The sequence below is a fragment of the Balaenoptera ricei genome, chromosome 6 (genome assembly GCF_028023285.1).
Source record: "Balaenoptera ricei isolate mBalRic1 chromosome 6, mBalRic1.hap2, whole genome shotgun sequence".
NCBI classification, from domain to species: Eukaryota; Metazoa; Chordata; class Mammalia; order Artiodactyla; family Balaenopteridae; genus Balaenoptera; species Balaenoptera ricei.
This window is the reverse complement of record NC_082644.1, coordinates 6,022,356-6,047,733: the sequence shown is the minus strand read 5'-3', so window position 1 is coordinate 6,047,733 and position 25,378 is coordinate 6,022,356. Positions and strand designations below refer to the sequence as shown.

The 25,378-nt window shown below is 41.0% G+C and overlaps 1 protein-coding gene across 5 annotated transcripts in view; it reads right to left on the bottom strand.

Moving 5' to 3' along the window:
* Positions 1-25,378, bottom strand: part of GALNTL6 (polypeptide N-acetylgalactosaminyltransferase like 6) — a 1,732,831-nt gene that overhangs the window by 66,497 nt on the left and 1,640,956 nt on the right. For all 5 annotated transcript variants that reach the window (XM_059926764.1, XM_059926766.1, XM_059926762.1 and 2 more), the window contains exon 8: positions 14,912-15,019. In XM_059926764.1, coding sequence (XP_059782747.1) covers positions 14,912-15,019 — 108 coding nt within the window. The remainder of the gene's footprint in view (positions 1-14,911; positions 15,020-25,378) is intronic.

Here is a 25,378-nt window from a genome sequence, read left to right as displayed (position 1 = left end):
AACCCTACTCCCGACGTCCATAATAGGCATACAACATATGCTGCATGGATGTTTTTGAATTGATTAAGTGGCCGTACATGCAGAGGCTGGCATGTTTTGATGCTGTTGCCAGTATAGAGTGAATGCTTTGCTTCGGTGGAAATCATTCCAGAGAAGCTTCAAGCTCTCTGCAGAGAAGCCTGCTATGACGCACAGTTGACCTAAATATGCTTCCCGGTCCCACTGCTTTTCTGTCTCTAACGGGGGTGGGGTGTCCTGCTGGCCCTCCATCTGTGAAGCAAGCAGGGGGAGGGGGGCAGCCACGGGCTCATGACAACATGAGTGCTAATGGGTAGCTAGAGGTGAGGGTGCCACGTGGCTGGAACTGACAATTTATGGCTCACTGTTGGTTGAACTCAGTCTGAAAATAAGTAGGTGAAGACCTCTGTCCCTGCACGTCTGGGCTGAGCTCCATCCCGGCTCCTAGTGTAGTGTGGACAAAGGGGAGATGGGGGAGAGGCTTCAGTCCCATTCAAGGTGGGTCCAAGAGGTTTTCACCCGCTAGGGTTGTACCCAGCATGGGACTTCTGTAACAGAGGAAGGTAGCTCCTGTGGCTGAGGAATACATTTATTTTCTGGTGTAGGAAACAAATGAAGGATTTCTCTATTTCTGTGTTTTCAAAAGCTGCAGACCTTTGTACTTCTTGAATGACAAATGAAGTAAAAATTGTTGTGCTGAGCACCTCTGTGCACGTGACATTGAGAGCCTCCTCTGTTTTTATGTCACCCCCTGTGGTTCCTTGTGTAACAACAACCCCCCCTCTTCAACCCAAAGTGGTATTAACGTCTCCCTTCTCTGTGTTGCCCAAATAATTATTAACTCACTTAACACATTCACCCCTGTAGTAGAGATCTTTAGAATTCAAGTCATTTTCAGTGCATTCTCCAGTGCTACATCTTTCCTTAATTCTAATACTCATCGGGTCTTTGAATTGATATTTTACCAGGAACACTTCATCACTTTGCTACCTCAGTCATAAGAACAGATTTCAGCTTTGACTGATCGTCTTCATCATAAAGCATGAAGAAGGTAGATATTTCTATTATCTGAGAGCTGAGTGGGTCATTCTCGTGCATGTGAACTACCTGGGCCACCTCACCTCAGTCGTGTGTTTCTGCTTCTTTGTGGCGGGTGCAATCCTACGTGCCCACTGGTGTGACCCCAATGCACACGTTGCGCTTGAGTCAATGTTAAGCTATTGTATTAAGGTGGCTTGAGTAATAGATTTCTCTTTCTTCAGCTGTCATTTTTTCCGGTGGTTTTTCCAGAAACTTCTGATAACCAGCAAAGCCAGTCTCACCAGCAAGGTGTGTATTTGTCAGAGTCACTTCTCCAGCAAGGAATCGCACCACTCTCCCATGACTCTGAAACTTCTGCTTTGATTGAAATGCATTTCTTTTCTCCTCTTTGTAGCTTAAGAGCACTTCAGTAGCTCCTGAGTCCCGCCCCAAAGCCCTCTTATCACTGATGACGTGATACATGTCATCATGGCTACAGCTCAAATGAGGATCTTTTTCAGAGAGCCTCAACTCAATTATTTACCCCAGCGCTACTTTTCTCTGATCTAGAGACTCTTTGAAGTCAGTGGGATGTCTTCAGCATGAGGAGAGGATGGCTAATCTAGTCCTAAAAAGAGGCTTCTCTGACAGGCAATTTCCTCTCTCTTCTTCCCCAAGGCTGTGCAGGCTGTCTGCAAGTGGTTACATGCTCTTGGCTGTTTTGATATAATTTAATTATATCTCTATTATATTTTTTGGCCGAATATTTTGGATATTTATGGTAGTGTTTCTGATAGCATTTGATGTAGGCTTTAGATATAGAACAAACAAAAAATAACTCCCCAAATTATTTAACTACATATCTTATTAAAAATGCACGTAAACCTAATTTAAAAATGGTTTTATTGAGGAATAATTGATAGGCAATAAACTACCTGTGTTTAAAGTGTACAATTTGGTATACTTTGACATGTGTGTGTATTACTGAAACCATCATTGCAATCAAGATAACGAACATATCCATCACCTCCAATCATTTCCATATGCCTCTTTGAAATCTCTCTTCCCATCTCCTTTCTTGGGCACTTCTACCATCCCCAGGCAATCACTGATCTATTAAAAATTTTTTTGATTAAGACTTTATGTCTTCAGAGCAGTTTTTGGTTCACAGGAAAGTTGAGGGGCAGGGGCAGAGATTTCCCACATGTGCCCTGCCCCCAGAGACGCATAGCCTCTCCCACTATCCATATCCCCACAGAGTGGGGCATGTATTACAGGAACACACTATAATCACACAAAGTCCACAGTTTACATTAAGGGTCACTCTTGGTGTTATACACTGATCTACTTTTCATCACTATAATTTAGTTTGCATTTTCTAGAATTTTAAATATAATCATAAAATACGTGCTTTTTGTCTGGCTTCTTTCACCAAGTGTGATTATTTTGAGGTTCACCCACGTAGTTGCGTGTACTACTTTTTATTATATTTTATAGACTACATATGGATAGACCACAGTTTGTTTATCCATTTACGTGTTGATGGGCAACACAGAAATATAAAAGATCATAAGAGACTACTATGAAAAATTATATGCCAGCAAATTGGACAACCTAGAATAAACTGATAAATTTCTAGAAATGTATAATCTACCAACACTGAACCATGATGAAATAGAAAATCTGAACAGACTGATTACTAGTAAAGAGATGGAACGGGTAATCAAAAACATTCCAACAAGCAAAAGTCCAGGACCAGTGGCTTCACTGGTGAATTCCACCAATTATTCAAAGAAGAATTGGTACCAGTTTTTCTCAGACTTGCCCAAAAAATAGAAGAGAACTCTTCCAAACTCATTTTACGAGGCCAGCATTACCCCGATACCAAAACCAGACAAGATTGCCACAGGAAAAGAAGAATTACAGGCTGACGTCCCTGATGAACATAGATGCAAAATTCCTCAACAAAATATTAGCAAACCCAAATCAGCAATACATTCAAAGGATCATATACCATGATCAAATGGGATTTGTTCCAGGAATGCAGGGATGGTTCAACATTTGCAAATCAGTCAGTGTGATACACCACATAACAAAATAAAGGATAAAAAAATCATATGATCATCTCAATAGATGCAGAAAAAGCTTTTGATAAATTTAACATACATTTATAATAAAGCCTCTCAGTAAAGTGGGTATAAAGGGAATGTTCCTCAACATAATAAAGGCTACATATGACAAGCCCACAGCCAATATTATACTCAACAGTGAAAAGCTGAAAGGATTTCTTTTAAGATCAGGAGCAAGACAAGGATTCCCACTCTCATCACTTTTATTCGACATAGTATTGGAAGTGCTAGCCACAGCAATTAGATAAGGAAAAGAAATAAAAGGAATCCAGATTGGAAAGGAAGAAGTAAAACTGTCACTATTTGCAGATGACATGATACTACATATATAAAATCCTGAAGACTCAATTAAAAAACTGTTAGAACTAATACATAAATTCAGTAAAGTTGCAGGATACAAAATCAATACACAAAAGTCTGTTGCATTTCTATACACTAATAATGACCTATCAGAAAGAGAAATTTAAAAAGAATCTCATTTACAATTGCATCAAAAGAATAAAATACCTAGGAATAAATTTAACCAAGACCTGCATGTTGAAAACTGTAAGATATTAATGAAAGAAACTGAAGAAGACACAAATAAATGGACAGATATTCCATTCTCTTGGATTGGAAGAATTTAACAAACATAACTCTGAAATATTGCAGGTTTGGTCCAGACCACCACAAAGAAGCAACTATCAAAATAAAATGAGTCACATGAATTTTTTGATTTCTCAGTTCATATAAAAGTTATGTTTACACTATACTATAGTGTAAAGTTATTATTTACACTATAGTATATACTATACTATGCTATACTTTATACTATACTATAAAGTTATTTTTTACACTATACTGTAGTCTATTAAGTGTGCAATAGCATTATGTATAAAAAACAATGTACATACCTTAATTAAAAATACTTTTTGCTAAAAAATGCTAATCATCATCTGAGCCTTCAGCAAGTCATAACCTTTTGGCTGGTGGAGGGTCTTGCCTCGATGTTGATGGCTGCGACTGGTCAGGGCAGTGGTTGCTGAAGGCTGTGGTAGCTGTGACAGTTCCTTAAAATAAACAACAGTGGAGTCTGCCACATCGATTGACTCTTCCTTTCACAGATGATTTCTCTGTAGCATGACATGCTGTTGGATAGCATTTTACCCACAGTAGAACTTCCTTCAAAACTGGAGTCAATCTTCTCAAACCCTGCCGCTGCTTTATCAGCTGAGTTTATGTCATTTTATAAATCCTTTGTTGTCATTTCAACAATCTTCCCAGCATCTTCACCAGGAATAGATTCCATCTTAAGAAACTACTTTCTTTGCTCATCCCCAAGAAGGAACTCCTCATCCGTTCAAGTTTTATCATGAAAGTGCAGCAATTCAATCACCTCTTCAGGCTCCACTTCTAATTCTAGTTGTCTTTCTATTTCTACCACATCTCCCCCTATTTCCTCCACTGAAGTCTTGAACCCCTCAAAGTCATCCCTGAAGGTTGGAATCAACTTCTTTCAAACTCCTTTTTAACGCTGATATTTTGACCTCTTCCCATGAATCATGAATGTTCTTAATGGCAACTAGAATGGTGAATTCTTTCCAGAAAGTTTTCCATTTACTTTGCCCAGATCTATCAGAGGAATCACCATCTATGGCAGCTATAGCCTTAGGAAATGTTTTTCTTAAATAATAAGACTTGAAAGTAGAAATTACTCCTTGATCCATGGGCCACAGAATGAACGTTGTGTTAGCAGGCATGAAAACAACATTAATCTCATTGTTCGTCTCCATCAGAGCTCTTGGATGACCAGGTGCATTGTCAATGAGCAATAATATTTTAAAAAGCATCTTTTTCTTGAGCAGCAGGTCTCAACAGTGGGCTTAAAATATTCAGTAAACCATGTTGTAAACAGAGGTGCTCTCTTTTTATCTTTCATAGTTTCTGTGGGTCAGGAACTTGGGAGTGGTTTGGCTAGGCAATGTGGCTTGTATTTCTCATGAGTTTCAGTTGGATTTTGGCTGACGAACCAGTCATCTTAAGCCTCAAAGGGGGCTGGAAGATCTTCCAAAGTGGCTCCCTCACGTGTCTGGCAAACCGGTGCTTGCTATTGGTAGGAGGACTCAGTTTCCTCCATATGGGCCTCTTTACAGGGCTGCATGAGTTTCCATGTCATGACATGGTGGCAGGCTTCCCCCAAAACCAGCCATCCAAGAGATCAAGGTGGAAGCTGCAATGCCTTTTATGACCTAGCCTCAGAAGCAAAAACAGGATGATAGCGCAAAAAAAACACATGCTTTCTGTTTTGTTTTGTCTTATTTTTCTCATCCCTTAAGACCATATTTGGCTGAGATTGAGGGTCAGAACATGATGGAATTATTTTTCATGACCTAAAAAGAAATTATGAGAAAGTGGAGATAACCAGTTGTTGTGGGAATTGTTGAAGGGATCCCGATAGAAACAGAGGTCTCTGTGTTCCAGTGAGGACGCATGGCCCACAGCTAGATGATGGCCAGCCTGTCCGAGTCTATCCAGGACCCAAACAAGTTCTGGCACGTTGAGGACCGAAGCGCTGGTTCCTCCAGAGGCAACACCACAAGCTAGAAGTTGATGCTGTTACTGGGAATGATGGTGGTGGTGTGGCTTCTCCAATGACTTTACAGTGGGGGGGGGGGGGTGGGCAGAGGCAAGCGGGAGCGCAAGGCAGAGGGCAGATCTTGCGCGATGCAGAGTGGGGACTTCCTCTGACAAACAGGTATGTGAGCACGCAGAGGAAGACTCTGGGGGTGTCTAGGGACACCTGGGGATGATCGGAAGGGCGTTCACCTGGCAGTCAAGCCCATGGTGTCTCCTGCTGTCACAACCTGAGTGCAGAGGACAGTGTGATCTCATTTGTGGATGATGATTATTGATACATTTGCTATATATATCGCATATCATGTACATATGTCACAACCAGCATCTTCTAACCATCAGCCAAGGAGAATATCTAGTGTTTTGTTCCTCCACAAGAACACACACAGCAAGCAGTCCAACAAATTGTGATGGAACTAAATGGTGCTGAAGCATTGTTCTATCTGTTATTAGAAGACCCTGTTTTAGTTTCCATACTTTCAAAAAAGGCAAAAAAAAAATCTTTATGTTTTTAACAGCTCACACAGGGTTCTTAAGTTGAAAACTACATCTGTTCAAAGTTTAGGCAATCTGTGAAATTTTATTTTTATAAACCATTTTCAAAATTAGAACACCAAGAGCATCTGGACACCACAAAGCCGCGCATTGGTTTCTGACCATTTCTCAGTTTATAGAGTAGCAAGTGGAACTGTTTTCTCCACCTCAAATGACACTAGAAAGGAAATGTGCTTGGGCTGGAATTGTAGTTGGAGATGGAATTCTTGCCATGAACTAATAAACAACTGGAAACAAGGGTGATTAGAATGGAAATGACACAGCAGAGGCCTCCAGCAGCGTCACTCTGCGTTTACACATCTCAGGGTAAGAAGCTAATTCCCCTGAATGGGTCCCTCTCAGCCAGGAGCTCCCGCGATTTCATCGTCCAGTTGAGGTCCCAAAAGGCAGAGTCATAAAGCAGCCAGGGCTACTCCCTCTTGCAAGAGTTGCATTTTTGGTTATGGAGATTATGGCAGACTTGTGGGAGTTTTGGCGAAAAGTACGTAGAGGAAATAAGAAGAAGAGCAAACTAAAAGTTAGTTTTGAGAAGCTTGGTGGGAAATTGCTGAATTTTAAAGTAATGTTGTCTTTACCTCGCGTATTTTGTTCACGAAACTTTCAAATGGTAAGAGACTGTACCCGTCAGTGATTTGCTACTTCACTTTCTTTTTCGGTGTCTATGTTTGGTATGAAAATTCTATGCTTTACCTCCATATTGTTTAAGCATTTTACAGACAAAGTGTGATTCTGTTGTTTTTTTGTTAAATGAACAGCTAAAAAACGTGAATACTTAAAATTCTCAGACCATTGGGGTAGGAATTAAGGGATCAAGTGAGGGTCAAGCCGTGGGGAACACATGTGTGTTTCACGTTTTCCCATCTCATCTCCCTAGGTCCTTGGCAGATGGAATAGTTTTACTTTTCCTTATTTTCCTCACATGCAAAACAAGCGGTAGAAAAAGGGACATCATTGAAGGTTAGTATGAGTGCTGTACAGGCAGAAACTTATCTCTAGTGGGGAATGTCCTTGGGTGAGGTGACATTCTGTTACAAAGGGGAGGCTTGATTTAATTGAAAGGTCCAATGCTCTTGGTTTAGGATATGGGGCAAGCTCTATGCATTTCCGCCTGGCACATGGTGGGCACTTGATAAATATTTATTGAAGAATTTCTGCAGCCTGAGCCTTCTTTGTGGCTAGAGATGACATTTATCTTCATAACCCACAATGGACTCATCAAATCTCAATGATTTATTGAACCATTATTGTCACATAATAAAGTTATGATTGATTTTTAGGGAGGCTATCAGGAAAAATGATGAAATATTATTTATGGAAGATGCTTGAATTTTTAAATAAAAAGTTCAATATGGAGATTCCTCAAAAAATTAAAAATAAAACTACAGTAGGATCCAGCTTAGCCTTCTTCTGGGTATTTTTCCAAAGAATATGAAAACACTAATTCAAAAAAATATTTGCACCCTTATGTTCATTGCAGCATTATTTACAATAGCCAAGATACGGAACAAGGTAAGTGCCTATCAACAGATGAATGGATAAAAGAGATATGGTATATACACACAATGGAATATTACTTAGCCATAAAAAGATGAAATTTTGCCCTTTGTCACATGGATGGACCTTAAAGTTATTATGCTAAGTGAAACAAGACAGACAAAGATAGACAAACACTGTGTGATTTTAGTCATATGTGGAATGTACAAAACAAACAGACATACAAAAAACAAAATAAATGAACAAGCCAAACCAAAGAAAAACAAACACGTAGACTCAGAGAACAGAGTAGTGGTTACAGAGGGGAAATGGGGGCAAAATGAGTAAAAGGGACCAACTGCATGGTGATTGATGAAAACTAAATTTTTGGTGGTGAGCACTGTAGTGAATACAAAAGTAGAAATATAATGCTGTTCACACGAAACTTATATAATGTTATAAATCAATTTTACCTCAATAAAAAATAAATTTAAAAAGTTCCATCTAAATAGGAGATATTATATTTTAAAATATGGCCAGGAGGGGAGAGAAACACATGATAGCAGTAGGTGAATCATCTTTAGTTCTTGCCACGAGTACTGGACAGATTTATTGCCCTTTTGGTTACACTGTGAGGAAGAATTTGAAATAGTTATTGTTTTGAGAGGAATTGCATCTGCACAGAAGTCCTAGCCATTTATGAAAGCTGTCTTTTGGGAAGAATTCATTATTTTCTGCTCTTTGGGGGAAAGCCCATGATAGGCCACCGTGTCCCCAAACCCAAGGACAGTTTCAAACAAAGCCTGTGAATCCTGCAGCTTTCAGAGAAGTTGGACGAAGTGCTGGCTGCTGTTGGCGGCCAAGGTAGTGGTGCTGCAGCTCTATTTGCTGGGCAGCTTCGTGAGAATCAACTGATTTACAGTCACGAGGGGGGAAAGGTCACTTTGTGGGAGAGTCGATTTCCCATTCATCACCACACTTGATTGCCTTCTTGGCGATTTCATTTTCTGACATCAAACTAGTCCTTTTGGTTTTGTTCATGCTTTCCCTCAACTGATATATTTTTCTGAGATAAACAAGGGACATATCTGCATATGTCAGATATTATTTTCTGTTGCATCTACTCCAGGCAGGGTAGCCGACACCATGTTGCACAGTGAGGATCACTCGCTGATCGACTTGGGGTGGTCTGGCTTCGACTGGGAAGCCCTCCTCCCCCTCCTCCTCCCCCCTCCTCCCCCTCCTCCTCCCCCCTCCTCCCCCTCCTCCTCCCCCTCCTCCCCTCCCCCCTCCTCCCCTCCCCCTCCCCTCCCCCCTCCCCTCCTCCCCCTCCTCCTCCCCCTCCTCCTCCCCCCTCCTCCCCCTCCTCCTCCCCCTCCTCCCCCTCCTCCTCCCCCCTCCTCCTCCCCTCCTCCTCCCCCTCCTCCTCCCCCCTCCTCCTCCCCTCCTCCTCCCCCTCCTCCTCCCCTCCCCCTCCCCCTCCCCCTCCCCCTCCTTGATCCCCCTCCTCCTCCCCCCTCCTCTCCCCTCCCCTTCCCCCCCTCCTCCTCCCTCCCCTTCTTCTACCCCCACCAACTCCGAGGGTCTGAGATGATCTATGGGGTCAGCAGGGCTGGATGTCCCCAGGGATGTGACACTGGGAGAAAGGCATCTTGGGACATACATTAGGAAGTCATTTCACAGCTGACAGAGGCAAAGCAACTCTTGTCCCTCAGACCTCAGATTGCACCTTTGTGCCCACGAAGCACAATAACCGTAGGAAATCTTCAAAGGTCACCGTATTCTGCTAAGAAACCCTAAGTAAATATATAAAGTCAAAATATCTGTAATGTGCATGTGGATCACAGTGTAGTCTATAGGATCCTTAAATATCATTTGTTAGTATAGAACATATATCACTATGTATGTGAAATTATGCTATATGTTATTCAGGAGACCTGCTTTCTCTTCTGTTAAATCATAATGCCAACCATACCGTTATAATCTCTGTACAGAAGTTTATAAGTAAACTAGGTAAGATACAGATCTCATTCCATAGTGAATCTGTTGGTTTTTACTTAACTCTTCTCACCCTCATGACGTTCTGATTGTCATATACAGATTGTGGGGATGCGTGGATTTACTATCACAGTTGGTGCTGTTAGTTATGAGAAGTTAAGATTTGTGCTTAACTTGTTCAGCATTTATACTTCCACAGTGCCTGGCATGGGATTTTTTTTTTTTTTTTCAAAAATGAAAATTGATTAGTAAAGAAAATCTGGCAAAATCTGGCTTTTGTGGGCTCTCAGAATTCTGCACGGCAAGTCCATGCACGTCTCCCAGGTCTGGCTCTCCCTGAGCCTGTGTGCAGGCTTATGACCTTATGACCCAGCTTATCTAAATCCAGCCTCAGCATCCGTCCCTTCCTCTCGTCCCTGTATCTGTACCTTAGTGTCTCAGATGCGGCGATGAAAACTTTGCAGTCACATCTGACCTCTCTATCCTTGCGCAGGGTGGCAAATCAATGAAAATCTCCCGGGAAGTTTTCTTTACAGATGCTTCTTGCATTCAAAATGTTACTTTCTTTAGTCTTTCTCTCCTTTAATATTTACCTGTTGGTTGATCTTTCCATTTTACCCCTTCTACTTTTACCCTGGCACTTCCTGTTCAAAGCCCCCGAGTGCTTCCCTGCAGTGGGTAAGGGAAAGGTATGCACCTTGGTCTGCATTCTGGCTCCACTGCACCGTCCCAGTTTGACTGCGGCAGCCCAAACGCAGTCCTTTGTCGCTCTCTGTGCTCGCTCGTTCCTACCTGGCCCTCTTCTCCTGTTGGGGCTCCCCCAGGACTCCCAGCCACGCCAGTTTGTTGCGAGCATTGGACAGACACAGTCCCAGCTCTGCTCGTGGGACGTTTCATCTCCATCCCCTTTAACAATCCATTATTATGGGGATTTGACTTTGGCTTTACAGCTTTTTTTTTTTTTTTTTTTTTTTTTTTTTTTTAAAGGATTTTTTTTTCTTTTCTTTTTTTTTTTCCAAAGGAGTTCCTTTATTTTTTTTATTATGTATGTATGTATTTATTTATTTATTTATTTATTTATTTATTTATTTTTGGCTGTGTTGGGTCTTCGTTTCTGTGCAAGGGCTTTCTCTAGTTGTGGCAAGTGGGGGCCACTCTTCATCGCGGTGCGCGGGCCTCTCACTGTCGCGGCCTCTCTTGTTGCGGAGCACAAGCTCCAGACGCGCAGGCTCAGTAGTTGTGGCTCACGGGCCTAGTTGCTCCGCGGCATGTGGGATCTTCCCAGACCAGGGCTCGAACCCGTGTCCCCTGCATTGGCAGGCAGATTCTCAACCACTGCGCCACCAGGGAAGCCCGGCTTTACAGCTTTTATCCTGAAATTTGGACAGTGGTTGCCATGACATGCAAGATGAAATTTAAAAAAGAACAGTTATCGATCTTACGTCAATGGCAGAACACAGAAGGATACAATCCCCCAGTTTGGGCATCCCTTACAGACTCAGGGTGAGGGTCGGGTCCCGCTTTGTCTCCTGTGCAGCCGAGGAAGCCTCCAGGACCCCACCCACGGTCTGCAGGGCTGCTCTGCTCTGCAAGGGGCCCTCCTGGGGACACACCCCGGCCACGTGTTCCGAGGGGACCACATCGTGCTGCGTCAGCTGGTGTGTTTAGCCGTGGGGTGGCTATTCTGCGCCTCTGTTATGTCACCGGTCTCAGGTCCAATGGCATGATTGCCCCAAACACACTGGCATTCACAGGGAAGTCTGAGGTGCCCGAAATGGCTTCTGCAGAGCGCGTGGCTCATGACACAGCCTGTCGCAGTGAAGGGTCTCCCCCCCTCTGCCACTCAGCCACTTGGCTATCCACGCCTCTGTGTAAAGGACAGTGAGTGCCATCCCAAGGAGGGGATGTCTGTTACCTCGGCCCTGGGGACTTTCTGGTCCCCCTGCAGCACTAGGGGTGGGCAGCCCTTCCCTCAGGGACTGGCCATTTGCTCCTGGTGAGAAGGTATCACAGCTGTGCCCGGTGTACTGACATTGGACCCCGAGCTAACATGGTAAAACATTTGGTTTTACTCATGACACATGGACACTCTGATTCCCTGATGAAGCTGAATTGTAGGGCACAATGTCCCAGAATTTTGCATTTTGTGGGAATTGACATAGGGAGGCTAATTTTTATTCTTGCCAAATAAGGGCATTAATAAAAATCTACCATCTCCTAGTCTGTCATAAGAGGGAAAAAAAAAGCCTAAAATTGCTGCATAAAAAGGTGTTATTAAATGGAATAGATTTAGCTTTGTGATTCTCATTTTTCTCAGTTCACTGAGGCTAGGTGAAAAGTGGCTCAGGAACTGGTCCACCGGTTCTGAGTTTGGGAACCACGATTCTGTGAACCATGTTCATCTAACTGAAGTATCCTTGAAGGTCCTCTTTCAGTTCAGCAGCTAATGTACCCCATCCCCTCCTCTTCCCGCTACGACACGCATCTTTACAACACATTTGAACAACTATTCATATTTGCTGTCTTGGATTGTCCTCTAATGGTTTCGTGTATGGATATCTTGTCTCTTCCAGCCAGACTGTAATGCTAGGTAAATAGAAGGCACTGACTAGCCAATTATTTGAACTTATTTCTATGATACATGCTGGTTTGCTATTTAGAGGACTGCAGGCTATTCACATGTGTGTGTGTATGTGTGTGTGTGTGTGTGTGTGTGTTGTGAAAGTCAGCTGGAGTCCTCTGTTTACATAGGTACATAAAAGAAGGGTGCACATTTCTGAAGAATTAAACGAGCTTTGTGATAATAAAATAAGCCTGTGGAGTTTTCTCCATCTTCCTCTCCATTTCCTGCAAGGCTGGAAGGATGAACTCCCTATTGTGTGGACCTGGCCCTGCATTTGAGCATCTGTAAAGTCTCCTCATTTTTGATGATTCAGTGATAATGCAGGGTGTAGCAGGTAGTTGAGATTCTCCCACAAAATATCAGAATTGTTTTTCATTTTAATACGCTTTTTTATTTTAAAAAATCATAAAATGTTTCTTAGAGTGACAGCTGAGCCTCAATATTTATGACTTTCTGATTGCTCTAGTAGTTTAGAAAAAAAATAAAAAGGAGCCCTCAAGTAAAATTTAAGTGGAAAAGATTAAAATTCAGAATTATGGACTTTTTTTCATTTGAATAAATCCTCACTCTTTGCTGGAAATTTTATGTGCCAGCCCGTTTCCCTATACTTGACAGTCTTTGAAGAAGGACTTAATTTCTTTCTTCGAAGTATATGAACAGAGTTATTTTTTGAAGATCCGCACAACTGCCTCCCACCCCCCAGCTTCTAGACTCTACTTTTGGCTGCAAACCAAGCACACACACCACCCATCTTGCGAATAAAAGATTCAGTTTGGGACACAAGCGTGGAGCGTATGAGTGAGTGAAATGGACAAACGACGGAACATCATTATCTTTCGGATATTTTAAACTGCTACTACTTACGATATCCACACAGATGATTTATGGTATGTGCTCAAAACTGTTCAGTCATTTCCCTTTTTGGGAGTTCATGAGTTTTCAGATTCAGATGTATTAAGTCTTCTGCCTCAATTAAATCATATTTCCTTACCCCCAATGCAGCTCTTTAATCACTTTGTGATTTTGTGATTGGTTTCTTTTCTTCAAATAATATGTTTTTCTAACAACTTAATGGAGTGTTATTAACGTCTGATTACTCTTTTGAGGAGGGAGGAACAATGTGACTACCTCCCTTCAAGGTGCATGTAATGTATCTTCATTACTATTAACTCAGAATGCTGTAAGAGAGATTATGGTGTGCCTAAGAAAACAAAGAAAACGGACATCATTGACAATCTCAGAAAGGGAATAAGGCAGAATCCTCCTTCCCCAAAAATAACTCACTATAAATGAGAATTTTATTATACTTCATTAAAATGTTTACATGTTAGTAAGACCTTAGACCTGCGGCATTTTCTTGTGTTAGTTTTTCCTGACTCATTAATTCTTTCAACATATCTTGATGAGTGACACGGACCCTTGTTCTAGGTGCCGGGAGAATAGTAGCAAATAATTCCGAGAAAAACTCTGCCTTTGTGGGATTGATACTCTCATGAATCCGGATGAACTAGTTTATATGTTTTTAAAAGCTTGTTGTGTGAGCTTACTGAACTTTATATAAAAGACTTGATTATATATTGCAGCCTTATTAGTAAAAGAACAAACATGAATCATTTGGGATTAGATTCTTAGGGGAACATGGTGCAGAGGGTGGTGGTGAAACACCATTTTTCTAGACCTGGGGTCTTAGCAGTAGCAGGTACAGATTATGGTGCCTGAAATTGACCGAGCGACGAAAAAAGGGACACGGAAAACGGGAATTGTCAGGATTGTTTCCAGAAGGTATCATGACCATGTTCTCCCAAACATTGTAAAAGGCAGAAGAGAAAACATCCTTGCGTCTGGTCTAAGATAAAGGTTTTACTCAAAACAATATCTAAAAAAAAAAATCTTGGACTTGACCAGTTTTGGAATTTTGAGGATGGGGTAAAATTTTAGGCAGATCTGGCCCTGGTTACGAATGAGAGGAAGGCAGAGTTTGGGAGACACCTCTCTCCATCCCGTTTACCCTGTTCTCCATCTGACTTATCGTGTTACACTCCCTGTGAGGGGTCCATTCTGAAGACCTGGGATTAAACTCCAACTTTGCTAATTGTCACTCGTGCACGTGAAAGAGCCACCTTGCTAAACCTCAGTTTTCTCATCTACAAAATAAAGATAAGAATATTAAGCTCCGAAAGTATAGATGAAGACTAAATATAATATGTAAATATAATAATATATAAATATAATGTATGTGCAAATGCTTCGATACAATTAATAACAAGACTTAGCATCATAACTAATACTTCCTTAAGGAATGGAAATAAAACTCTGAGAAACACAGGAACCTCTACATTAAAAGCCTGCCAAATGGAATGGCCAAGCTGTGGATTTGTATGTTGATCAGACGGTGCCTTAGATTAAACCACGCGTGAGGCTTCACATTTTGCACACGGAAAACCATTTCAAACCCCACTTATTATGATCCCTGGTTACTCACTCTTGCCAGACTGGTCCCAGATGGAACTTTATAAGGGACGTACTTCCTGTAGATATGACCAACTCTAGAACATGGAACGTCAAACATTTCTCCTCCACACATCCAAACCTAAAGAGGGGAAATTAAAAGTATAATAAAAGAGAACAGTACCTTTCATACCAAAAAACCCAAATTATTAGTAAGATTCATACAAAATCTTAAAATCTCTTAAAGTCTCTAAATCAATGATTTCTGTTTATTATCAATGGCTAACCAAGGGGAAAAAAACCACATTTAAAAAAACCTAGATTCATAGGAGTATAGAACCAAAATATTAGTTCAGTAAATCTAATTTCCATAGATAACATGTTGACGTATTTTTTATTCTAGTAGAATTTTAACACAACTATTGTAATAAACTGGTATTTAATGCTTAGACATCTTATTTATATAGATATTTGTTTTGACAGTCTTGTGAAATCATTAGAAGAAATAACATTGGAATTTGTGTCAGTTAAAAAATTTAAAGTATAAAAATGGAATTTCTAAAATAGGTGAATGAATTAAGCCACATAGGTATATCCATAATTTATCTAGATTCTGAAACTTTCAGTAGAGCTCACCTTAAGAATCAGAGTTGCATTCTAATTTCTCCCCACTCCCAATCTTTTCTTAGGTACAGAAAATAATTGGTTAGTGATGTGAACTCAAGAGATGTTAAACTCAGGGTATCTGTTAAGATGCTGTACTTATATGTAGTAACAAAAGTTAATGGGTTATATTTTACCATGACTGCCCACTCAAACCATTAATCATGGTTTTATACAACAGGCTGCTTACTGTAAATGGACTAATTATCAAAACATAAATGCATAAAGGCTTCATATATGCTAGATTTTTAGCTATTTTCATTGCAAGAAAATGATTTAAAAAAAGAGTTAGATACTATAATGGTTAGTTTTATGTGTCAAAGGCTGCACCAGAGTGTCCAGATAGTTGGTCAAACATTACTCTGGATGTTTCCATGAGGGTGTTTTTTGGATGAGATTAACATTTAAATTGGTGGATTTTGAGTAAAGCAGTTTCTCTCCATGATGTGGGTGGACTTATCCAATCAGTTAAAGGCCCTTGGAGAACAAAGACTGACCTGCCTCAAGCAACAAGGAATTCTGCCAGCAGACTGCCTGCCTTCGAACTTGAAAGGCAACTCTTCCCTGCGTCTTCAGCCTGCTGGGCTACCTTGCAGATTTTGGATTTACCAAGCCTCCTCAATCCCATGAGCCAATTCCCTTAAATAAATCTCTCTCCATGTATGTACGCTGTTGGTTCTGTTTCTCTGGAGAACCCTGACTGATGCAGATACACCGCTTCTTTTAAAGTGAAATATTGGAAGAGAGAAAGAGAAATGTTTATGTCTTAACTTCCATTTGCTTCCAACTTCTTTCACTAAGAGGAATGGCACCCTAAGTAAGACTGGTGAACAAACAGTGATGAATGGAATTCCAAGGGGATGGCAAATGGATTATGAAAACGATACTCAGTTGCTCTAACTCCTGAGACTTCAGGACTACTCATGGTATCAATTTCAACTTGGCTTTAGATGAAGTCGTCAGTACTGTGCATAGATCATGTAAAGCTGGGAGGGGCAGAGAACATTCTAAACTACAGTACCGACATCTGGAAAGATCCCGAGAGGCTGGAGCTATATAAGATTAAACATAAAAAGGGTAAATATAAGGACCTGTCCCCAGACCTGCAAAAATCAACTCTTCCAGAGCAGGAGAAGGTAGAAAAAGACTGAGTAGCACAAAACACATCACCAGCAAAATATGGAGAGTTTAGGGATTAAAGGTCTTGATCTATCTACCTGAAGTCTTATGCTAATTTCTGAGAAAATGCTTTATATTCCCTTGTAAAGAGAATTACCAACATGGGGAAGGGATACAAACTGTGTCTTAGAAAAAAAACAATTGGAAGAATGGAGATTCGTAGTCTTGATAAGATAAAATTCAGAGAAGTGCTTTTCGAATATCTGAAGAACCTAACATTTGGTAGCGATGTTCGTAGAACCCCAAGGAGCTAGGATTAGGATTAATAGGATAGAGCTATAAAGAGACAGATTGCAACCCAGTGGAAGGAGGAAATTTGTAATAGGCAGCTTGGTTAAAGATGAAATGGGCTTCCTGTATTGCTAGGTGTGTGGAAAGCCACATTCGATGACATTTTGTAGACAAGCATGTAACTCTGGTGGACAGTTGATCTAGCTGATATTTTAGGTAATCCAAATAGTAAGAGTTAGCATTTATGAATGCTTACTGTGCTCTTTTTCATTTAATGCCCACAACTCAATGACAGACTACTATTTCCCCAGTTATACAGGTGGGAACATGGCAGCCTACAGGCTAACTTGCCCAAAGCTGCAGAATTGACCACATCCAGAACAGAGATATGCGTCCTAGTGGTCTAACTCCAGTGCCCACCTACTAAGTCAATAGTTTATCTACAGAGTCAGCAAACTGTGTCATAAAGGGCCAGATAGTAAATACTTCAGGCTTTGTGGGTTATATGATCTTGCAACTATGAAACTTTGCTAAGAAGAGACATGACTGTATTTCAGTAAAACTTTGTTGACATAGACAGGCAGTGGGTCATAGTTCTCTGGTCCCTGTTCTATAAGATACACAATCCTTTCAAACACTGAAATTCAGGGATTCTAAGATAATACATATGGGAGGTTGCATTTTCCCAACTTAGACACCACAATATCTCCCATTGCACATGCCCCTCTACAATGTGACCTTGGTACCCCCCACTGAGATGTGGGACTATGTCCCCTGTCCTTGAATTTGGGTGTGCTTGTGAATTCTTAGACCTGTAGAGGACAGCAGAAGTGACTGAGGTCATGAAAGGCATAGCTTCTGCCTGTCCGCTGGGGCACTCGTTTTTGCAAATTTGAGCTGCCATGTAAGAAATCTGACATTGAGACCCCACTGTAGAAAGTTTTGGGCCACATGAAAGGTCACGTGTAGGCGCTCGGGTCGGCAGCCTCAGCTGTTTTCACCAACACCCAACATCAACTGCTGGGCATGTAGATGAAGATTCCTCTAAATGATTTCAGCCCCTAGCTGTGACCCCAGATACCATGCAGCAGAAATGAGCTCTCTCCTTTGTACCTTTTCTGAATTTGGGACCCACAGAATCCATGAATTTGATACAATGCTTGTTTTATGCTGTAGATTTTGGGGTGCTTCGTCAGGCAGTAATAACTGGACTACATACTTCCAAATCCATGGTGGAGGTGAACTCTAAGACATGATGAAAGTTTACGGGTCACCCACAGATTTTATCTCATCCTATTGTGGGAGATACGGTGCAGGACGTACCCATTTCCATGCTCACTTCTTCCTGGGCTCACTGCCAGGCTATAATCCCCAGCTCCTTGGTATTCAGAAGGGGCTGTATGCTTATTTCTTGCTGGTGGAATGTGGACAGAAGTGCTGTGCATCACCTCTGGGCTCAAGTCAGTGAGCGGGGACTTCCTTTCTCCCCTTCATGATTCTCTTTTCCCTCAGAGCCTGATGAATTGCAGAAGATCCAGAGGAGGCCTCTGAGCCCCTAGAAGGTGGTAGAGGCACTAGGCAGATGGGGCCTGAGTGTCTGGAAACCGGGGTGGAGCGGAGCACACAGCCTTCTTCTCTCCCAGGGCTGAAGTGTAGCAGCTGCATGACTGACACTAAGTTACCGAGATTTGGGGATTATTACAGCAGTTGGTCCACTCTAAGAACCCTGTTTTGTTTGGTTCTATTTTCAGTCTCTTCTGACACTTTAAATCAAATACAGTGAATTTTTTAAGTACAATTTTAATTTTATCAAAAACTTTATTGAAAAATTGAATCAAACAGCCTGAATATTTGTGAGATTATTTCCTTTTGTTAATTGTGCATTTTATTTTATTTTTTTTTAATTTATAAATTTATTTATTTATTTATTTTTGTCTGCGTTGGGTCTTCGTTGCTGTGCGCGGGGTTTCTCTAGTTGCGGCGCATGGGGGCTACTCTTGGTTGAGGTGCATGGCCTTCTCATGGCGGTGGCTTCTCTTGTTGTGGAGCACGGGCTCTAGGCACACGGGCTTCAGTAGTTGTGGCTTGCGGGCTCAGTAGTTGTGGCACACGGGCTCGGTAATTGTGTTGCACGGGCTTAGTTGCTCTGCGACATGTGGGACCTTACCAGACCAGGGCTCGAACCCATGTCCCTGCATTGGCAGGTGGATTCCCAACCACTGCGCCACCAGGGAAGGCCCAGTTGTGCATTTTAAAGAGAGACAATTTGAAAGTAATTAGACAATAGATGCAGGGGGTGGGAAACCGGAGGGCAGAGAATGTTCAGGAGTCCTGTGTGTAATCAAATGTCAGAGGTAAGCAAGTGTCAAGGCAGAGAAGCCTTCCTATCATCCGCAGCTGGGAGAGAGTGATTGGTTGGCCCAGTCGTTTATTCTTCATGAAAAGGGGACTGTATTTCTCTCATCATTTGGTGAGGTGGCCAATCCCTCTTGTGGGACAAGGGGATGGTGACAAAGGACAGCCATAACAGAAAGTTAAATAAATCCTCGTTGCCTTCCTTTCCAAGGTAGGGCAAAAAAATAACCAAACAGACACACAAAAATGAAATTCTAATTCTCTTTGGAGGGTCACTGTAATACAGTTTTTAAAGATCTTTCTATGGGTGTGTAACAAATTACCAGAACTTGGTGGCTTCAAACATCACACATTTATTTATGATCTCCCGTTTCTGTGGGTCAGAGGTCATGTGGGCTCCGTGGGGTCCCCTGCCTGGCGTCTCACGAGGCTGCAATCCAGGTGGTGGCTGGACTGAGCGCTTATCTGGAGCCTCCGGGGAAGAACCTGCCTTCAGGCTCATCGAGTTCCTGACAGCTGTAGGACCAGGGCCCGTTTCCTTGCTGGGGATGCAAAGGGCTGCTCCCAGACCCATTCTCAGTTCCTTTTTCCAGGAACTCTCCATCTTAGCCACGGCTAACCGCCCTCACATAGAACCCTTCTCAGGCTTTAAATCTCCCTGACTTCTTGCGCTCCCTGCTGGGGAAAACTCCCTGCTTTAGAGGGGCTCCTATGTTGTAAAGCAACTATACTCCAATACAAATTTAAAAAAAAAAAAAAAAAAAAAGAGCATGGTCTAGCTTGGCTGGGAAAAAAAAAAAAAAAGACCTTACTGAGTTGTGAGAATTAACTGAGCAAAATAGATTTAAAGGCAGTAGTACAGTTTCTGTAAGAGTACTCACTCAATAAAAATTTATTGAGTCTCAATCAATCAATCAATCAATCAATCAATCAAGGGGCCCCTGTGATTAGTTTAGGCCCACCAGGGTCATCGTCCTAGCTTAGCGTGAACTGACTGGAAATTACATTTGCCATGACTTTTTTGCCCTGGAATATAACTTAAGTGTAGGAGGAAACCAGGGAAGGGGTCAGCTTAGAATTCAGCCCACCGCCATCGCCAATGAAGCGAATGTTATGCCTTCTATCGGTAACCTACTCCGAATTCTTAAAATTCTCCCCCTCAGAAATTTTTCTTTATAGCTAAGTCCAATTCAGAAAATGTCTGTCCAGATTTTTTTTAAAATGCTAACATCAGTGTTAAAAAGGAATCCTAGAATTTATTTTTTTCCTCCATATTGCCACTGTGATCACTTAAAAACATGAATCTGAGTCTATCATGCTTCCATTTAAAATCCTTTGGTGGTTTTCTATTGCTGCCAGGGTAGCGTTACAACTCCTGCATAACGATTCCGAAGCCTTGCATTATCTCGTCTTTGCTTAATTGTCCCTCAATCACTCTCTCCTTTCTTGCCCTCCCCTTCCTCCCCCATCTGGTCTATTTCTGATTCTCTAGAAAGGACCAAGTTCCCCTCCTCAGGGCTCGCTGCTGTAAATTTTTCTCTCTAAAGAAATTCTCCCCTTCGTCTTTCCTACCCCTTGACTGTTTCCTATTTATTTTCCAGATTTCACCTAGATTTGTTAGGACTCCTGTTTTATACTCTTTCCATCCCGTACTTCTCTTTTCAGGTAATTCATGAATCAAGTCGACGAATAGGGTAGTGAACACTTACTGTATGCCAGGAATCATTCACTGTTGGAGATTCAAAGTTCTGAACACATGGAACTTTCTTTCAAGTAGAGACAGTGCTTATGACAACTGGAATCAAGTGACTTATTTGCATGTGTGTAATGATTTGCTTCATGTTTAGATAGTAAATACTTGTTGAATATGATCATCTCATTCAATTATGCTTATACTCCTACTTAGGTAGGGGCCCTAAGAGCTTCCCCATTTAGTCCTGCTTCTTATGACCTCAGGGCCAACTTGCTTTCACCATAAACTCGATTGTCTCTACTTTCAGAGTTTTTTTTTTTAACATCTTTATTGGAGTATAACTGCTTTACAATGGTGTGTTAGTTTCTGCTGTATAACAAAGTGAATCAGCTATACATATACATATATCCCCATATCCCCTCCCTCTTGTGTCTCCCTCCCACCCTCCCTATCCCACCCCTCTAGGTGGACACAAAGCACCGAACTTATCTCCCTGTGCGATGCGGCTGCTTCCCACTAGCTAGCTATTTTACATTTGGTAGTGTGTATATGTCCATGCCCCTCTCTCACTTCATCCCAGCTTACCCTTCCCCCTTCCTGTGTCCTCAAGTCCATTCTCTATGTCTGCGTCTTTATTCCTGTCTTGCCCCTAGGTTCTTCAGAACCTTATTTTTTTTTTTTTTTTTTTTTAGATTCCATATATATGTGTTAGCATACGGTATTTGTTTTTCTCTTTCTGACTTACTTCACTCTGTATGACAGACTCTAGGTCCATCCACCTCACTACAAATAACTCAATTTCATTTCTTTCTATGGCTGAGTAATATTCCATTGTATATATGTGCCACATCTTTATCCATTCATCTGTCGATGGACACTTAGGTTGCTTCCATGTCGTGGCTATTGTAAATAGAGCTGCAATGAACATTATGGTACATGACTCTTTTTGAATTATGGTTTTCTCAGGGTTATATGCCCAGTAGTGGGATTGCTGGGTCATAGGGTAGTTCTATTTTTAGTTTTTTAAGGAACCTCCAAACTGTTCTCCATAGTGGCTGTATCAATTTACATTCCCACCAAAAGTGCAAGAGGGTTCCCTTTTCTCCACACCCTCTCCAGCATTTATTGTTTGTAGACTTTTTGATGATGGACATTCTGACCAGTGAGGTGATACCTCATTGTAGTTTTGATTTGCATTTCTCTAATGATTAGTGATGTTGAGCATCCTTTCATGTGTTTGTTGGCAATCTGTATATCTTCTTTGGAGAAATGTCTGTTTAGGTCTTCTGCCCATTTTTGGATTGGGTGGTTTGTTTTTTTGATATGGAGCTGCATGAGCTGCTTGTATATTTTGGAGATTAATCCTTTGTCAGTTGCTTTGTTTGCAAATATTTTCTCCCATTCTGAGGGTTGTCTTGTTTATGGTTTCCTTTGCTGTGCAAAAGCTTTTAAGTTTCATTAGGTCCCAATTTGTTTATTTTTGTTTTTATTTCCATTTTTCTAGGAGGTGGGTCATAATGGATCTTGCTGTGATTTGTGTCGTAGAGTGTTCTGCCTCTGTTTTCCTCTAAGAGCTTTATAGTGTCTGGCCTTAGATTTAGGTCTTTAATCCATTTTGAGTTTATTTTTGTGTATGGTGTTAGGGAGTGTTCTAATTTCATTCTTTTACGTGTAGCTGTCCAGTTTTTCCAGCACCACTTATTGAAGAGGCTGTCTTTTCTCCGTTGTATATTCTTGCCTCCTTTATCAAAGATAAGTAGAGTTGTTTTGCTTTTTTATACCATGGATATCACCACGTACTTCTTTTATTTTTTTCAAACTTCAATAGCAATGCCTGTTTCAGTAGAGGGATGCATATCCTGACACACTAGGGAGGTATGTTTGGGTAACAGAGTGGGTATATGGTTCTTTAGGAAAGCACAACTGTTCTGGCATTTCTCAAATCCTATATTTGTTCTGAAAGATGTGGTTTATATTTTTAAAAGATATTTCCTGGTAGCATGATGTGATGATATTCTTTAAAAATATTATGGCATTTGTCATACTTAAGTATCTAATTCTTGGAGAAATGTTTTAGATTTAGAAATAACACGTCTTCTTTTGACAACATAAATATTTTAAAGCAGTGTTATTTTACCCGTGAATGAGCACAGTGTGTTTTTTCCATCATGTAGTTCAAATTGAATGAATAATTGAATGCTTGCCTTATTTTTTAATCACTTTTCAATATCAGCCACAAACTGGAGTTTCGGCACAGTGAATGTTAAATTGAATGGAATCATACAATTACAGCAGTCATATGGAATATGAATTAGTTTCAGTAAGAAATTGGTTGTCAGGAGGTTAATAAGGGAACATTATCAAGTATAAGATGAAGCATAATATACTACATGGAAATGGTGACGTAAATTTAAGAAAAACAATTGTATTAGTGCATTCAGTTCCAAAGCCTGCTCTCCCCCTAATCTCCCCTCCTCCTCTTCTGCGCCTCCCTCCCTCTGCTGTAGCAGTTCTGGCCTCTTTTCTGTTCCTCCGACATGCCAGACACCCTTCCATCTTAGGGCGTTTGTGCCGGCGGATCCCTCTGTCTGGAATTCTCTCCCCAAACTCCCCATGGCTAGCTCCTCATCTCTTTCAAGTCTTAGCTCCAAATCCTCTGGCCCCAAACACCCTCTCACCGCACACTGTCAGCCCTCCTTACCCCACTCTGTTTCTGTTCTACGGCACTTAACACCTTCTCACTCACTTATTCATTATGCTTCTTTCTTTATTTTTTTAAACTTTTAATTTTATTGATATATTGGAGTACAGCTGATTAACAATGTAGTGTTAATTTCAGTTGTATGACAAAGTGATTCATTATGTTTCTTATTTATCGGCCTCTCTCCCTAACAATGGCAAGTGTCTTTGTGTGTTTTATTGAGAGATGTATCTTAAGCACCTAGGACAGTGCCTGACACACAGTTGGTGCCCTGTAAGTATTTGTTGAATGAATGAATGAACTACTGGTTTATTGACATAAAGTAAGGTTAATTCCGAACAATTCAGTTATTTAATGATAATCCTCCGTTTAGCTGCCAATAAAAGCTATGCTCTCTAGTATATTCAAATACAAGTTTCAAGGGAATAAGCTATCTTGAGCTTATTTTCATTTGTAACTGGTTTAGTATAAAGAAGTGATTGATGATAAAAGTACAGAGCATATATAAATAAGAAATTACATTTCTGGGGCTGGAAAATAACTTTCTAAGTGTATGGTATGACTTGGATGGGTTATGTTTGAAAAACTTCTTAAAACTAGACAATCAACCACTTTGTACCATCTAACTAGAAAATAAAATATTAGTTGTTAACCTAAAAAGCTTTAGTGTGTAGATGTTGCAAAGGGCTGTGTCTCTCATTAAACTACTTTTCCAGGCTGGATGTAATAAAAACTGCACTTTGTGACCTGACTTGATCTAAAAAAGGTAACAATGGAAAGGCACATGCACACCATTGCTTTGCTTTATTCTTAGAAACCTGGGTTTTGAGGTTATTCTTTGAGATTAGGAGAAAAAAAGAACAGCTTATTTTGACCTTGCCCAACTCTCCTTTTCTATTTGTTGATCGGAACATAATAAAAGCAGAAACTGGAAAATGTATCTGCAGTCTCTACTGAGGATATGTTGGTTTCTAGTCTCAAGGGGAAAGCTCTTGTTTTTGAACCATCTGCTTAAGATTATTTCAAAGTAAGAAATGCTCTGTTATGTCAGTATAAACAGATCGTGCCCAAACTATCTTGCATTTAATGAGCTTCAGGAGGTCTGGGTGGGGATGGCAGGGTTTCAGAGGGTACGTTGTTCAGAAGATCCTGTTTTTAAGACGTGACATTTATATCTGCAGTAACACTATGCTCTTAAAAACAGTGATTGGGGTGGGACATAAAAACAGATATATCCCTTTTTGGTTTATTTGAAGCATTAATTCTTGGGGAGGAAAGAATGGATTGGAACATCTTAAGAGTGCTTCTTTAGGTAAAAATACTATAGTATAAGGACACAATCCCTCATTTCCCTTAACTCATTATTCTATAGCTTAGAAGATACAGTAGAAGCAAAGTGTTCGCTTTTTACTATTATTTCTATGTGCCTCCAGATTTTAAGTCTATTGCTTAAATTTTCTGGCTTCACCATCTGCTAAAAAGAAATGAAAGTTCTTAAAAAACTCTTTAAAATTGGTTTTCTGTAGTGGAACAACTTCTTTCCTTTAGGGAAATACCCAAACATGTGCTTCTCCTTCACCCCTGAGTCAGGCTGTCAATCATCCTACCTTCCGAGTGGGGGGGTGGGAACTGGACTCAGGTCACGCTAACTGAAATCCTTCCTTGGGATTTCGTGAAAT